The sequence below is a fragment of the Carettochelys insculpta genome, chromosome 11 (assembly GCF_033958435.1).
Source record: "Carettochelys insculpta isolate YL-2023 chromosome 11, ASM3395843v1, whole genome shotgun sequence".
Classification (NCBI taxonomy): domain Eukaryota; kingdom Metazoa; phylum Chordata; order Testudines; family Carettochelyidae; genus Carettochelys; species Carettochelys insculpta.
In genome coordinates this window covers 17362023-17380017 of record NC_134147.1, presented here as the reverse complement: position 1 = coordinate 17380017, position 17995 = coordinate 17362023, and the positions used below count along the sequence as shown (strand labels likewise).

The window sequence follows — 17995 nt, the reverse complement described above, 5'->3', positions numbered from 1 at the left end:
GCAGAGGGTAGCTCTGCTCGTCTGCTTGAGCACAACCAACCAGGATTACCGTGGCAGAGAGGGCTCACGAGATGCAAGGGCCCATTATGTCCCTGTGTGATGGGGTTCAGGGGTCCCCCTGCACTGCACCCCGTCCGCTGGCAGGAGAGACTCTCACTCAGCAGGTACAACAGCAGGTTTATTAGGCAACAGATGTCCAGTTTCTCACAGAAGCAACAGCATAGCAGCCAGAGACAGTCCTTCCAACCTGTCCTGGGGAGAAGACCCCGAGGGGTGCCCCTCTGGGGTGTAGCTTCCCCCTCCTCAGGCTGGCTGCCTTCCAGCTCTCCCTTTTCCTAGCCTCTAACTGCCGCCCCCGATTCAAAAACCCAGCTCAGCTCCTCCCTGCTCTTTGTTCAGGCAGAGGTGTCACCTGCCAGTTGTAGCCCCAGGGTCATCCTTAGCCACTGGGAGCTGCTGCTTGCCTCAGACATCCAGCCTGACTCACACATGCACTCCCCCCACTCCATTACACCCTGTAGCGAGACCACAGACGCTCGCCCTCCTGTCGAACGCACAGGGCCCATACATCCAGCACACACATAGGCACTTGCCCTCGAGTCTCACCGCATCAGCTCCTCTAGGCAGAACACAAACACTCACGCTTGAGCCTCGTGGTGTACGCTGGCTGTAGGGACCATGGCTTCTAGAAACAAGGGCTGATGCAGGCGTGTGCACGCGAGCACACGTTTTAGCTAAAGCGTCCCTCACCATAAGCAACGCAGGTGTGTGTGTGTTCTGCCCTAGCCTTCAGTACAAGGGCAGGAGATGGATGGCAGGAGATAAATCACTTGATCGTCTTCTGTTCTCCTTCTCTGGGGCACCTGGCGTTGGCCACTGTCGGCAGACGGGACACTGGGCTGGATGGACCTTTGGTCTGACCCAGTATGGCCATTCTTATGTTCTTATCCATGTATCTCAGCGCGAGCGTCCATACTCCCAGGACACTCCGAGCATTAACACACAAGGGCACACACAGGAGCTGATCAACAAGAGACACACACACACCCCTATGTCTCAGTGAGAGTCATATCACCAGGCACAAGGGTAGGTCCTCATGTCTGACTGTGAGCATATGCACCACCAGGAGAATACACACATCCTCGTGTCTCACTACAACAGCCCATACAGCCAGGATACACACATGCCCTCAGGTCTCAGTGTGAGTGTGCACATCACAGGGACACACATGTGTGCCCTTCTGTCTGCGTGACATTCTCTGTCACCGGGAACAGCACGCTCACCCTCACACCTCATTTTGAGGGTCCACAGTGCCAGGACACACACATACTCCCTTGAGTCTCTCTATGTCTGCCTGTACAGCCAAGGCAGGTGCACACAGCCTCACCTGGCAGTGAGAAGCTCTGCATAGCTGCAGCAGTGCCAGGGTCTCACTTGGGTCGCAGTGCCTGGGTCTGTACCACCAGAACACAAGTGCACGCGCACATGCACGCGCACACACATGTAGCTGAATGCAGGGGTCCATGCTGGCCAGCCATTCATACACATGCCATGACAAGTGTTAGCAGCGGACTACCAGGGAACATTCACACTTCAAGTCTGAAGGTCTCAGTGCAGGGACCATCCTACCAGGAGAGAGAGAGAGACAGACACACCCATTTATCCATCTGAATCTACGAACAACTGGGGCACAGGTGTATGTTCTTCTGTCTCTCTATGAACATCTGTACAGCCAGGATAACCAGGCATGCCCCGTCTCCATACATGATGGGTTCAAACCACTAAGTCAGTCAGGTGTGACCTCCTGAGTGTGAGGGTGTGCACTGCTGGAACACACACACGTGTCTTCCATCTCATTTAGAGGGTCTGCACAACCAGGTTACACAGGAACACCCCAGGGTCTCACTGAGAGGGTCAGTACACCCAGAACAAAACATTCACAACCTCGGGTCCAGGCCACTTAAACACAAATCTGCAACCCCCAGTCACATGGCGAGGATCCCGTTAGCTAGAACACACACGCCCCTTCTTGTCCTGTTGTGAGTGCATCTATAGTTAGAATGCATGCGCGCACGCACACACACACACACACATCCTTGCTCCTTGCAGCATAGCCAGAAGATACACAACCCGTTTTTGTGTCAAGGCAAGGACTCCAACAGCCAGAACTCACAGTTGTCATAGTATCACACAGCAAAGTCCCTGAAGTCAGAACAAACACGTACACACACACTCATTCTTGTGCACCATGGGAAAAGTACCTATAGCTAAAACACACACAAACATGTCTCATGGCAAGAATGGCCTATAGCCAAATCACACACACATTCACCCTCTTCTCTCCCAATCTGAAGAACACACACATGTGCGCTTACCCTCATGTTTCACACAAAGAGTCTATCTACAGAAAACACACAGTCAGCTTCAAACCTCATGGCAATGGTCCCTAGCGCCACCACACACTCACACACACACACCATCCTGTCATATACAAAGGGGCCAGGTATTGAAAACACACACACACACACACACACACACCCTTGAGTCTCACATCAACATTCCCTACTGCTGGAACACACATACTCATCAGTTTTATGGCAAGTGTTTCTAAAGACAAAACACACGCACTCCCTCTTCTCCCCTGGTGAGGGTCTCTTTAGGTAGAACTTGTGTGTGTGCGCACATGTGCAACACACAACCACACAAGCCCTCATTTCTTAAAGTGAAGATCCCTGCAGCCAGGACACACATTTGCCCTCCTGTCTCACAGTGAGGGTCCCTACAACCAGAATGGACATGCACATGCACACGCACTCTTGGCCTCATGTTTCACAGCAAAGGCCCCTGCACCCAGATCACGCACACACTTGGCCTCATGTCTCACGGCAAGCGTCTCTCTAGCTAGCACACTCCCTTATTCCTCACCACAAGGGCGCCAATAGCCTGACCACTCACACAGCTGAGACAGTCTTTCAGTGGGCCCATAGTGCGGAGACACTTGCATACCCTTGCATGTCACTGCAAAGGTCTGCAGCAAGAAGTACATGTATGCATTCACCGGCATGTACACATGCCAGGTGCAGCACTGGGACACGGGCATCTTTGTGTCTCACTACAATGGTTCATCTCACCAAGTCACACCGACACATTCTCCTACTGCATACAGCGGGGATCCACAGTCATCGCCTTTTATCTCAGTGTAAGGGTGTGTGCCACTTTGACATGCCAGGGTCCACATCAACAGGACACACATGCATATCCTTGTGCGTCACTCCAAGGGTCTGTACCACCAGAACACACACAAGTCCTTGTGCTGAAAAGCTAGGATCCATAACACAAAGACACACACAAGTCCACTATTTCTAGGAAGGGGCCATGCAGCTGGGACATACACACATACACCCTCCTGACTGATTTGGAGTATATGTGTTGCCAGGAAGCACACACACATCCTTCTACTTCACTGTGAACATCCAAACCACCAAGACTCATGTGTGAATGCGAGGCCCATACTGCTCTGACACAAATATATGCCCTTCTGTCTTACTGTGAGACATGCACGTTATCTGACATGACATGTACATTATCTGACTGCAAGAATCCATCTTGCCCAAACAAAGGCATATATCTCCCTGTGTCTCACAGTGACGCTCCATACCAGCAACGCTTACACACCCTTTTGTATCACTATGAGAGTCCATACCCGTGGGACACATATATACTTCCTCACGTCTCATTTGGTGGGTCCATCCTGCCGGGACACAACACACACAACCTTAGGCATTGGTGTGAGAGTCTATTCTACTGGGACACAAGCACACACCCTTGTTTCTCAGGATGCAGGTACAAAGCGCCAGGATGCGCGCATGCTCACACACACACACACACACACACCCACACACACACTCACTCTGCTCTTGCTGCGGGGATCTGCACTGCTTATAAAGGCATGCCTCCCTCCCCACCTTCTCATCTGAGTGCAAGGGTCCATCACATCTCAGGGCAAGACACCAGACCACATGCACAACTGTGTATCTCAGCGCGAGGTTCCACACTCCTAGGACACTCCTAGCATTAAGACACAAGGTGCTTGTCCCAGTGTATGTTTGTTTCCCAATGGGGTAGAAGAGGGCTCGTGGGTGTGTGCATCCCTGTGGCACAGACCCTTGAGTTGAGACATGAGGGTGTTTGTCAGAGTTAAGGTTGCGCTGACCCTTACGCTGAGACAAGGGATTACAGGAGTGGATCAACAGGAAACACACACACCTCCTGTCTCAGTGACAGTCATATCACCGGGACACACAGGTAGGTCCTCAGGGGTGACTGAGCGTATGTACCACCAGGAGCTCCACACAGATCCGTGGGTCTCAGTACAACACCCCATGCAGCCAGGATACAAACACACCCTAGTGTCTCAGTGCGAGTGTCCACATCCCAGAAACTCACATACATGCCCTCCCTCTGAGATTCTCCGTCTCCAGGAACGACATGCTCACCCTCACGTCTTGAGGGTCCATAGTGCGGGGACACACACATACTCCCTTAAGTCCCTCTGTGACTGTCTGTACAGCCAGGCACAGGCACATGCCCTCAGATGTCAATGAGACGGCCCACCCTGCCACTACACACAGTACGTCCTTGCATCTCAGCGCCAGGGTCCGTACCGTTAGGACACAGGCGCACCAGAGTTCCCTGCAAGCTGACAGCTTGGCCAGCCACCCAGGTGAGATTCAGATGCCACCGAGCTGATTAGCAAAGCATCCAAAGCCCCCACCTCCAGCAGCAGGCGTGTCTAGTGGTGGTGCATGTACCAAAATTTATTCCACATATGGGTGGTAAAAATCAGAGGGGAATACTGACGTGCACATCCTCAGAGCTAAGCAAGAGAGGCTGTACTGCTAGCACAGATGCGCCCTCGTGCATCAGTGCAGCAATAATCAGTGCACCACACATGGCCCCGCACGCAGCACAGATGTGCCCTCGTGCAATAATCGTCATCAATGCATCTGTTGGGACACAAGCGCACACAGGGTCCAAGTTTAATGGCTCCCGCTGCTGGGACACACATGCACATTCTGGTGTCTTAGTGATCTGCACCACAACACACAACTTGCGGCTGAGGGCAGGGCCCATTCTTCTTGGAAGCTCACATGCCTGACGTCACAACTGCGTTAAGATGGACTAACAGAAAGCACAAATACCTCAGGCGTGTTTGTTCCAGTCGCAGTGGAGGGGCCGTTGTGTCAAGACACAACCACACAAAGACTGTTGTCTCTCCCTGAGAGCGTACGTAAGACCAGGAGACACAAAATGGATTTGTACATCTTGATGCGAAAGATACAGACACGCCCCCTGCCTGGGCTCATGCCACCCGGTCACTCAGGTATGGTCTCCTGAGCGTGAGCATCTGTATCATGAGGACACACCCGCGTCGTCCGTTTCATTTGGAGGGTCCGTACAACCAGGTTACACAAGAGCCTCAGGGTGTCACTGAGAGCCGGTACACCCAGAACACTCACTCTCCAACTTGGATCTCAACGCAGAGGTCCACGCCACTTTTAAGGGTACGCAGCTGTGTCTATCTGCCTGAGAGGGTCTGTGGCGTCAGAGCACACATGCACACCAGCATGTATCACTGACAGGGCTCTTTCACACGCACACCCTCGTATCTCGGTGCGAAGGACCGTGCCACCGGAACACCTACTCACCTTCTATCCGAGCGCAGTACTCTGTACTGCCCACAGGGTCACATGCTGACCTCCTATCTTCACACTCAGAGTGGGTGAACAGGAAGCACACAGGCACCTCGCATCTCAGCGAGGGGATCGTACTGGCGGGAGGCATAGGTCAGCCTGTCTGGCTGTGAGTGAACACACCACTGGGAGGTGTGCACACACCCTCACAGCTCACTGTGATGGTCTGTACAAGCAGGACACACAGCATTCATACCACTTACGCATGTCCTGTCCATGTCTGAGTGTGAGATTCTGGACCACTCAGAAACACACTCACCCTCTCATCTCGAGGGGCCATATCACTGGGACACACACATCCCCATGTCTCAGTGCAAGGGTCTGTGGCGCCAGGACACACATACCCTTTCTTGTTAGCACCAAGGTCCACACGGCTGAAGAATACACACACACCCCCTTGTGAGTGTCCATACCGCTAGAACAGCTAGCCACACCCTGGCATCTCATCGCAAGGGTCCATACCGTTTAGGCACACGTGGACAACCTCGTGTGCCAGTGCGATGGTCTATACCACAGGCACACACGTCCCATATCTGTGTACGAGGGTCCGTACTGCAGGGACACCGCTTGCCTGTCCGAGTGTGAGATTCCATACCACCGGGGAGCGCACACAGCGCATTTCAAGGGCCTGTTCTATTGATCCACTCCTGTAATCCCTTGTCTCAGCGTAAGGGTCAGCACAACCTTAACTCTGACAAACACCCTCATGTCTCAACTCAGGGGTCTGTGCCACAGGGATGCACACACCCACGAGCCCTCTTCCACCCCACTGGGAAACAGACATACACCCTTCCACCCCAGTGACGCACATGCCAGGCCACGTCAGGGAGGCGCTTCGCACTGGCAGGGTACACACATACCCTGTGTGTCTTTGTGGGACGGTTGTATCACTGGGACAAGCACCACAGGCTCTCTTGCCTAAGAGTGAGCATCCGTATCTCCAGAACAGGCACACCCTGGTGTCTCAGTGCGAGGGTCGGTGACACTGAAGCAAACACAGGTACGCTCTTGTTATCTCTGTATAAGGCATCCTTACCAATCAGATGCAGGTGAGCCTTCGGGGGGCTTGCAAATGTGTGTAGCAAGGAGACACAAATGCACACTTCCGTGTTTCATTGTGAGGGTCCGCACCACTGTGCATCTCATGTTGAGGGCCTGTACCACTAGAACACACAAGCATTCCCTCCTGTCTGAGATGCAGGGTCTTTTCAGGCAAGAGAACACACACACCCTCCTCTTTCTCAGTGCCAGGGTCTGTTCTGCTAGGATACGCAGGCACACCCTCGTACGTCAGCGGAAGGGTCCATGTGGCCCAGGAACTAGCATGTGGCTTCCTGTCTCTGCGATGGGCCATGCTAATGGAAACACACAGACTCTCGTGCCTTACGCGAGGGTAGCGGCACACACACGCCCCTTTGTTTCTCTGCACCTCCTGAACACAAGCCCTCCTGGCTCACCATGAGGCTCTCTGCTGTCAGAACAGATGCAAACAACCCTACAGGACTCGGTTCCAAGGCGTGCATGCCAGGGACACGAAACGTGCCCTCGTGTCACCCTCTGAGCGTCTGTGCCACTGGCACACTCACGTGTCCTCATTTCATTGCAGGGGTTGGTACCATGCATGTTCTGTGCCTCACTCAGAAGGCTCACACAGCTCACTTGTGTATACACCAGTCTCAAAGTACATTTACACCAGGGGCTCTCCAGCCTTAGCAGCTCCACAACCCAGCCCCCGTGCGGCTGCTGTCCCATGAGTCCCTGCAACCCTTGGAGTGTGGGGGGGGTCTCCATTCTCGTTCCCCAAGGTGCAGCCCCTGCTCTCCCCCGCCACCTCTTCCGACCCTTGTTCCACCCTCTAACTGTGCCATTGCACCTCTTCCCTCAAGCTCCACCCCTGGAGGGACGTGGCCTTGGGGATTACCGAGGACCTGGCATATAGGGTGGCAACAGGGCTGGGCCCCCCACTAGCAGAAGTGAGGCGACCACCCTGTCCTGGGAGATGGCAGCAGAGGCTGCTCTGTCACTTTGCTCCTCCATGGCCGCAGTGACTGGGGGGGTGACCTCTCCAGCTGGCCCCAGTCTATCCCGGGACCATGGGCTAACCTGAATATGGGGGACTGTTCCATCCATAGGACAGTCGGGGTGGCCACTGTGGACCCCCCGCCACCACACAAAGTGCAGGGCCCAGGGCAGCCACCCCGAACCATGCAATGGTTGGGATGGCTGTGAACACGCCTCCGCTGGGCCACAGGGACATGCAGGCAGCAGTGTGGAGCAGGGATGTGGCCCACATCAGCCCTGCCAGAGAGGTGCCCACCAGCCGGCTAAGAAGATCGAGGCCTATCACTGGCCCTAAGGTGGAGACACCCGGTGCACACAGCAGCGGGGCAGTCAGACCCACGCTGGCTCTGCCGGAACAAGCATGCTCGAAACAGCGTCGCCAGCAACAGTGGCTTGAGTTAGCTGCCCAGGTCTCACGCCAGCAGGTGGCCTGAGATGCCGCCCACGCTACAGCCAGGGACACGGCTGTGTTAGAACGTGAGCAGGAGCAGAGCTAGCACGAGTCTGTCTAGCTACGCTGGGGAGCTAGGGAGCACACTCCTAACTGCAGCACAGACCTTCCCACAGCGGGAGGTTCCCACCCCCCAGGACACACACACACGTGCACACACACCCCTTCCTTTCTCAGTGGGAAGATCCCACCTCCAGGACACACACATACTCCTGTCGCAGTGGGAAAACTCCTACCTCTCTCTCACACACACACACACACTCTCTCTCTCTCTTGTCCCAGTGGGAGGGTTCCTACGCCCAGGGGACACACACACACGCACACATACACACTCCTGTTACCCCTGACACACACACACACACACACACCTGCCCCAGTGAGAGGGTTCCTATGCCTAGGGGACGGACACACACACACACTCTCCTGCCCCAGTGAGAGGGTTCCTATGCCCAGGGGACGGACGGACGGACGCACACACACACACACACACACACACACACACTCCTGTTACCCCTGAGACACACACACACACACACCTGCCTCAGTGGGAGGGTTCCTACCCAGGGGACACACACACACACACACACACTCCTGTTACCCCTGAGACACACACACACACCTGCCTCAGTGGGAGGGTTCCTACCCCCTGGATGGACACACACACACACACACACACACACACTCCTGTTACCCTGAGACACACACACACACCTGCCTCAGTGGGAGGGTTCCTACCCCTGAGACACACACACACACCCTGAGACATACACACACACTCCTGCCTCAGAGGGAGGGTTCCTACCCCTGAGACACACACACACACTCCTGCCTCAGAGGGAGGGTTCCTACTGCCAGGGGACACACACACATACACACTCCTGCCTCAGTGGGAGGGTTCCTACTGCCAGGACACACACACACACACACACACTCCTGTTACCCCGAGACATACACACACTCCTGCCTCAGTGGGAGGGTTCCTACCCCCAGGACACACACACACACATACACACTCCTGTTACCTGAGACACACACACTCCTGCCTCAGTGGGAGGGTTCCTACTGCCAGGGGACACACACACACACACACACACACACACACTCCTGTTACCCCGAGACATATACACACTCCTGCCTCAGTGGGAGGGTTCCTACTGCCAGAACACACACACACACTCTCCTGCCCCAGTGGGAGGGTTCCTATGCCCAGGGGACGGACACACACACACACACACACACACACACTCCTGTTACCCCGAGACATATACACACACCTGCCTCAGTGGGAGGGTTCCTACCCCCAGGGGACACACACACACACACACACACACACACACACACACTCCTGCCCCAGTGGGAGGGTTCCTACCCCCAGGGGACACACACACACACTCCTGTTACCCCTGAGACATACACACACTCCTGTCTCAGTGGGAGGGTTCCTTCCCTCAGGGGACAGACACACACACACACACACACACACACACTCCTGTTACCTGAGACACACACACTCCTGCCTCAGTGGGAGTGTTCCTAACCCCCACCACACACACACACACTTTTTTTACCCCTGAGACATACACACACCCCCGTCTCAGTGGGAGGGTTCCTACCCCGAAGGGATGGACACACACACACACTCCTGTTACCCCGAGAAACACACACACACACACACACACACACACACTCCTGTTACCCCAAGACATATACACACTCCTGCCTCAGTGGGAGGGTTCCTACTGCCAGAACACACACACACACACACACACACACACACTCTCCTGCCCCAGTGGGAAGGTTCCTACCCCCAGGGGACACACACACACACACACACACACACACACACACACTCCTGTTACCTGAGACACACACACTCCTGCCTCAGTGGGAGTGTTCCTACCCCCCACCACACACACACACACACACACACACACACACACACACACACTTTTTTTACCCCTGAGACATACACACACACCTGTCTCAGTGGGAAGGTTCCTACCCCGAAGGGATGGACACACACACACACTCCTGTTACCCCTGAGAAACACACCCACACACACACACACACACACACACACCCCTGCCTCAGTGGGAGGGTTCCTACCCCGCCGCACACACACTCCTGACTCAGTGAGAGGGTTTCTACCCCAATACACACACACATTCATGCCTTATTTCAAGGGTGTCCATACAATCAGAACAGACATGCGCGCACTCGTATGTCAGCGTGTGGGTCTCTGCAGAGTGCCATATACCCATGCTCTCACTTCTCAGTGCAAGGGTCTGGAGTGCAGGGACGTGCGCCATACACGGGTCAGCAGCCAGGGTCTGTTCTACTAAGATGCTCGTACTCATACCCTTGCATCTTGAGGGCCCATACCAGCAGGGCACAGACACGCACACCCCCTTCTGAAGGTGAGAGTCGGTAACACAGTGACACACACGTGCCCTCACGTCTCGGGCGGCGGGGGCCCTTCTGCCGTGACACATACACGTCCTCGGGTGTCACTCCAAATGCCATACAGTCAGGTCGCACAGGCACACCCTCACGTTTCACTGCCACAGGCTGTACCACCATTTCAAACATGGGCACACCCACCTGTCTCAGCACGAGGGGCTCTACCAACAGAGATACGCAGAGCACATATCTCCCTACAAGGCTCTGTGTGACCCGGACACATACACATGTCCTCATGTGTCCCTGCTAGGATCCACAGCACCAGCCAACACACACAAACCCTCATGTCTCAGTGCAAGGGTTTGTACTGCAGGGACAAACACACACACCCTCCTATTTCAGTAGATGGGCTCATACCCCGGGACAAACACATGCAGGGCCTTGTGTCGGTGTTGCATGGGTCCACAGCACCAGAACACACGCATGCACGTGTCACCTCATTTGAAGGGGTGTGCCACAAGGACACACACACAGACACCTGCCTTGTTCCCTGCAGGGAGTCACACCTCCAACAAATGCACAAGTGTAAGGATTCCTGCCCCTGAACACGCGTGCAAATTCTCACATCAGTGAACAGACCCAGGGACACAGGTGCACTGTTCCATCTCATTGTGACCGTCTGTACCCCGGGGAGACCCACGTGCACACTTTGGGTTCTGAGTGCAAGGGTCTACTGCCTGGCTGCTCACAGATGCCCTCATGTACCAGTGCAGCACTCCATAGCTCCAAGACACACGCGTCCCCATGGGGGTATGCAAGGGTTTGTACTGCCCCCACACACACCCTTGTGACACACCCCCCCCCCTCGTGTCTCAATGTGAAAGTCAATTTCCTCTTATGTGCACTTCTTGAATCATCACTAGCTGCACACAAGCAAACCTCAGTTAAAAAGCAGAGGCCCAGATCCGAGGCCTGCCTTCAAAAATCCCCCTCCAGACACAGCTGCCAACAATCAGAACATTGCCCTGAGCCACCTGCTTCCTGAACCAGCCTCACATTCCAGGAAATCGAGTTTTCTCCTTTCGGCTTTGGCACATGCTGGACTCTTTACCACCCTCTGCACAACACAGCATCGGAGCAAAACATCTGGGACCATGGCAGAAACCACCGCGGGTCGAGAGATGAGTCAAGTGGATGGGAGGGAGGGAAGGAGGGAAGAAAAATAACTGGAAGAGAGATGAAGGAGGGATGGAGATCAGAAGGGAGGAAAATTAAAAGTTCAGTTGGTTTGGGGTGAAAATAACAAAGGTAAAGTGTCATACCTTGGCTGTTTAACGTCAGATGAGCAGGACCTTGAGGGGAGAGGAAAAAGATAAAAAGAAAGAAAGAAAAAAGACTAGTCATATAAACGCACAGAAAAAAGGAGGGTTTCATCTTTTTGCCACAATTTAAAAGCTGTTTTTAACTTGTGACAGACATCCAGGCCCCAAGGGGAGAGGAAAAGGGTGGGGGGAGAGAGAGAAAAGGGGTTCGGATGCCAAAACGGAGTGAACAAAAAAGAAAGAGAAGGAAAATAGAGAACTCAAAAGCCCGGACAGATGGAACTGGAACTGAAACAGGACGACAGAAGAGAGTCTTGGAGGGGTCTTTGGTAATCACTTAAAATAAAATAAAATAATAAAAAAAAAGCATTCGCGTCTCTGCGGGAGAGAGACAGAGAAATGCTTTTTTTTTCCCCAGTTAAACGATAAAATTAAGAAAAAGAACAATGGAGAGAGAGAGAGAGAGACACAAACCAAGGCCTGGGAAGGCATGTGGGGGACGGCGTTGCCTTTGGTGCCAGAGGGTCCCACCAGAAGAGCTGGAGCATACTGCTGCTTTGGGAGGCAAGGGGTTAGTGATGGGAGTGCACAAGGGCTAGCTGGGGCTGGCTGGCCTCTCGCTCCCCCCTAGCTGCTTCAGGAGCGAGCCCCGTCAGGAGAGGAGCTGCCCCCAGTGCGAGGAACTCCACAGCCTGGTGAGAAGCAGGACTAACTGCATCACAATGAGAAGAGCTACAGCGGGAGCCGGTCAGGAGTCGCTCCGTGGAAGCCGGGGGAGAGAATGAACCTTTGGTCACCTTGGCGTAGGCCAGGAATCACTCCGGAGAAGGCAGTAGCGCTGACTCCTCTCCCCACCCCGAGCCTGGCCCAGGGACAGCACCGAGAGGAGCTCCATACAGGGCAAATGAGGGGTAAGTCCGCTGCTGCCATCAGTGCAGGTTCCCGCCTCCCCCCCAGGCTCCCCGTGGCCAGTTCCCCTCGCGCTCACCCCAGGGCAATCGAGAGTCACCCCACGGCAACACAGGCAGCTGTTCTGGCACCAGCAGAGTCCCTCAGAACACCACACTGCTTTGCAGCCAAGTACCCTGGCACCTCCGGCACCCGCTGCTCCTGGCCTGGCACCCCCCCACACACAGCAAGGAAACACCTGATTGAAGAGATGGGATTCACATGCAAACCCTCAGAGCCATTGCTAACCCTGCAGGGTGGGGGAGGCCAAACAAGGGGTAAGGCCAGGTACACAGGGCCCACCCCAGGCTATCACCCCCACTCCTGGGGGAAGTAGGGTCCGCTAAAGTAGATAGGAACCCTGTGAAATGAGGAGTCCTGAAACCCAGCCCCACTCCCCTCCCACAGCCACAACAGAGCCCAGGAGTCCTGGCTCCCAGCCCTGCCTCCTCTGCCCCACTACACCCCTCTCCCTTCCCCTTGCATGTCATGAGTGGGGGTCACAGCCTAACTCCTAACAAGGGCCGATGCCCGTTGCTAGGACTGCTTCCCTTTCCCAGGGTGATCTGAATTTGGCAGCTTATGGTGGATGGTTGGAAAGGAAACAGAGGGGGCAGGTTCCCCTTCCCAAGTCCTGCCTATCCACTGTAACTCGGCTTCTCATGCTCTCTGTGCCACTCGGTGGCAGGGTAGAATGGGGGTGTGCTTAGCCTTTTTCTCTCTGAGCCCCTCTGCATGCTGCGAAAGCTCTACGGCCCACCTGCACCCCTAGAACTAACTTTCTGCATACAAGAGCCAGAGCTGGTATTAGGGGTAGCAAGCAGGGCAACTGCCCAGGGCCCCTTGCCAAGGGGCTCCTGCGAAGCCAGGTGACTCAGGCTTTGTCATCAGTCCGGGGCTGCAGGGATCAGGGCCTGGGCTTCAGCACCATGCAGTGGAGCTTTGTCTTTTTTTCCCTGGGCCCCAGCAAGTCTAACGTTGGCCCTGATCGACAAGCCCCCAGAAACATGCTCAGGCTGCTGCTGGCAGGAGGCCCCAGGCACTTGGTTGAAAATCACTGGTGTAGAAGATACGGCTGCAGGAACATAGTGATGGGATCCATCCAGCCCAGCCCCTGGACCACCTCCTGACAGGCCTGAGGTCCAACTGCTGGGATTCACCAGCCCAGCCCCCATGCTGCCTCTGGATAGATCAATGTGCAGAGGTCAACAGACCTCCTGGGATCAGCTGCCAGCCCACTAGCCTTTGCCCTGTCTAACTGTACGTTGTACTGGGGGGACAGATCCCCAGGATCAACCACTGTTCAGACCCTGTGCTACCTTCCATTCCAATAGATCGAAGAGGGGATAAAGGTCTGGAATCCCCTGCTGGGATCCACCCACCCCCTGCTACACACTGGGGCATAAATCTCCTGGGATCAGCTGCTGGGATGCTTCCTGCCTAGCCCCATGCTGCTTCCTGGTAGACTGGGGGAGAGGAGACAGCTCACTGGGGATCCACCAGGCCAAGGGTCTCTCATGGAGTGGACTATATGGGGCCACTGCATGGGGAGGCCAGGTCAGAGGGGAGCTAGTTCCCCAAACAACCCCCTTCTGCTCTTCTCCCACCCCTGCCCCGTGGGGGAGGATGAAGATGGGCAGGCAGAGCAGGAGGCATTAATATTCCTCTCCTGCCTGCCCCACTGCTTCCCGCGTCATCAATCATCATGTCTGCTCTTCTCCCTGCGCCAGGCAGCTGCTTCCAAGACATCAGGCAATTTCATGCAAATGACACGGGGCCCGCTCTGCCTCACGTCCAGATGCCCCCTCCCCGAGACACATGCTCCCCTTCACCCATCACCTCCCCTACCCATTCGCAGCCTGGTGGGCTTATAACCTGGAAGGGTCTGACCTTCAAAAATAGGCAGAGAACAGAGGAGTCCTGTCTCACAACTGAGCCTGTCCGGCTCTAACCACTAGACACATCACTGCCTCCCAGGGCCAGGGCCAGAACCCAGGGCTCCTCACGCCTTAACCCCTGGTTTGCGGAGACTGGAAAAGGGACATGGGGCCTTACCGGTCTGATCCGAGGTGGGGCGACTTGCTCAGGGGGAGCAATGGGAAGGCGCTCTCCCTTTGCCGTCCTCCCCTGGGCCATGTGAAACGAGCCTACTGGGTCTCAGCCTGATTCCCCGTAGGCCACGCTGTTCAGTGATACTCCAACTGGTCACCTCGCTCCGGGGGAGCCAACTGCAGCCATGGGGTCAGGCAGCGCTGACCCACACACTGCTGGAGGGAGGCTCTGTGTGGAGCAGCAGCTTGGGACTGGGAGGGCAGCCGTGGGTGAGGAGTTAATGGCCACGGGATGGAGGAGCTTGGGAAGGCAGCCGGGGGGCTGCCGCAGAACGAAGGGTGCAGATTGGGGGCGGGGCTGCAGTGGAGGGGAGCTGGGGAGGGGGAAGGAGGCAGCAGAGGGTGGGGGGCAGAAGCTGTATGGAGGCTGAGGTCAGGCCCCAACACACACCCCCTCCAGAGGCCCAGGCCTGGCACATTAGGATGCTGTCTGCTCTCCTCCTGTCACCATGGAGACCAGCTCCAAAGATCCCTCAGGCATGACGGTGGCGGCCATATTGTTCCAACACTGCAGCCCCCCCCTAGGCAGGATCGGGGCCCGGGATGGCAATGCCCACCAGCACCACAGGAAGTAGGAAACTGGGGCGCCTCAATCCTGACCTGCAGCCCCCAGGAGCCCTGCTCTCCCATCTGCCCTCCCCCCACGCCAACCAGGAGACACCAGCTCTATTATGCAGCAGCTTCTGGCAACTGGGAAGGCAATAAGTTGCACTCAGCCCCCACCTCGCCCAGGTCTAACCCCAGCCTCCTTACTGCCCACTGCTCGCAGCTGTGCGAGCAGACAGCAAGTGCAGGCCTCCCAGTGCCTGTGCCCCCCGATATGCTCGCCACAGGGGGCCTCCCTTGCACACTCACTTTACACAGACCCTCCCTTGCGTGCACACGCCCACCCTCACCCCATGCAGGCCCAAAACTACACCCTTCTCACGTATGTGCACCTGCTCAGCCTATGGACACAGACACACAGTAGCAGAGTCCCATGTGGGCACACACAACCCAGGCACCCCAGCATGTCAACACATCCCAAGCATGCGTAGCACAGAACATACCGGGGTGACTCGCTCACACAAAGATGATACGTGTACAGCACACTCCTTCATGGGCTTGCACCTGCCCTGATGTTCACTTGCTGTGTGCCATGCACACCCATTGTGACACGTGCACTGTTGGATTTACCACACAGCCTTGCACGTGGCTGGAGAAAGGAGCATGGGAGGGGAGGCCCAGCGCTCTGAGGTGGCACCGAGCTTCCTCCGCTTCGGAGGCTGGCTAGCTAGTTCTTGCTCACATGCTCAGGCTCTGGCTGAGGGCCCATGTTGGGGTAGGAAGGAATTTTACCCAGGTCAGAATGGGCAGGGGGATTTGGGAGCTTCTTTGCCCCTACAGCGGAGGGGCGAAGGTCGCTTACCAGGATCACCTGGGTATTTCTCACTTCCTCATTTCCCTGCCAGCACAGGCCCTAAGGCCTTGGTGGGGCACCCCAGATGCTCCTCTCCTCTGCCTGTGACCCAGAACTGTACTGCCTCGACTGTAATGCTTTGGTCCCATGGGGGGTGCTGGGTTTGTGTGGAACTGCTAGGTGGATGGCTGGCCTGTGCCACACAGATTGGGCATTTCTTCCAGGTCCCATGAGGCTCACATCCTTACTCCCTCCCTTGTGCCCCTATACAATCACCCATTCATACACAGCAGCACATCACATCCACGCGCTTAGATAGGTCCCTGCATACCCTGACCAGGCACTCACGGCATCATGCCTTAACATGCGTGCTGCCCCACGGCAGCCTTGCAAGCCGGGTGGGGGGTGATTAATGGCCCCATTCACCGGCCCGGCCCAGGTGCCCAAATAACATGCCCCTGCTTTGTCTCAGATCATGTCAGTTAATGACAGGCCTGTAATCGTAATCGGCACGAAGCCGCCGCTCACTCCAGAGATAAATAACAGTGCAGGGCCCCATATAATGCAAATCACAGCTCAGGTATTTGCATAACATGCTCTCACTGGTTCCAATCCCCTCATTTGCATATCAATATTCCATTGGTTCCAACATCCCCCTTCACTAGCATAACACAAGGCCATTGGCTCTCACAAGCCAGGATGCTGAGTTGAACAAGGGCAGTGGGACTCAGACTCGTGGACTAAGGGGAGTGGGGAATGCAGCTGGGTACCCCAGCCTGCAAACGTGGGGAGCCAGGAAAAGGAAATTCATTGTGTTAGAGGGGTGGAAAGTTGTGGGGCACAGCTGTGAGGTGCCAGGAACCAGAGGAGATACGGCAGAGGGGTGGGGGTGGGGGGTGCGCACGTGCACATGGTGTAAGCGTGTGCAAATCTTTAATACCGATGACATGCGGGACAAGGGCTGCTCGGGCCTGCTTTCTCAGCAAATGCAAAGGAAAGGTGAGGTTGACTGTACAGATTCTGCACACGGGCGGTATAAATTCAAACAAGCATGCACTCACATGGACGTGAACACAGGAACAAGCACACGCCCAGAGACGTGCCCACCCCCTCGGGCAGCACCTACTCCCAACAGAATACCTGCAGAGGAGACGGGCCTCTCATTCCCCATGCAGACGTATGTGGGACCTGCAGCTGGCACGTGCTTCGTGCATCCCCCAAGTATGGCTAAGCAATGCACAACTCTATGCACGTCCTCACCCTGCACCTGGGAAACACAGGGCGGGGGGGTGAGCCAACACACTCCCCCACAGCCACACTCGGCACACTTCGAAGCCACGGGAGAAGCACGGTCCACACGGCGGCCTCATGCAGACACACTCGGAGGACTCAGGAAGAGCATGATACAGGCAACATGCTTGCGCACGGACACGTGCCACCCACGCCCAATGCCCAGGAAGGGCACGTTCCATGCAAAGCATTGACCCGCAAGCTGGGAGGAATGCACACAGATCACGCAGCTGGGCTACATGCCACATCTACACCTGTT

The 17995-nt window shown here is 55.7% G+C and overlaps 1 protein-coding gene across 2 annotated transcripts in view; it reads right to left on the bottom strand.

Moving 5' to 3' along the window:
* The window catches only part of NRXN2 (neurexin 2), a 302332-nt gene that overhangs the window by 268251 nt on the left and 16086 nt on the right, over positions 1–17995 (bottom strand). For both annotated transcript variants that reach the window (XM_075005502.1, XM_075005503.1), the window contains exon 3: positions 11989–12018. In XM_075005502.1, the coding sequence (XP_074861603.1) occupies positions 11989–12018 (30 nt within the window). The remainder of the gene's footprint in view (positions 1–11988; positions 12019–17995) is intronic.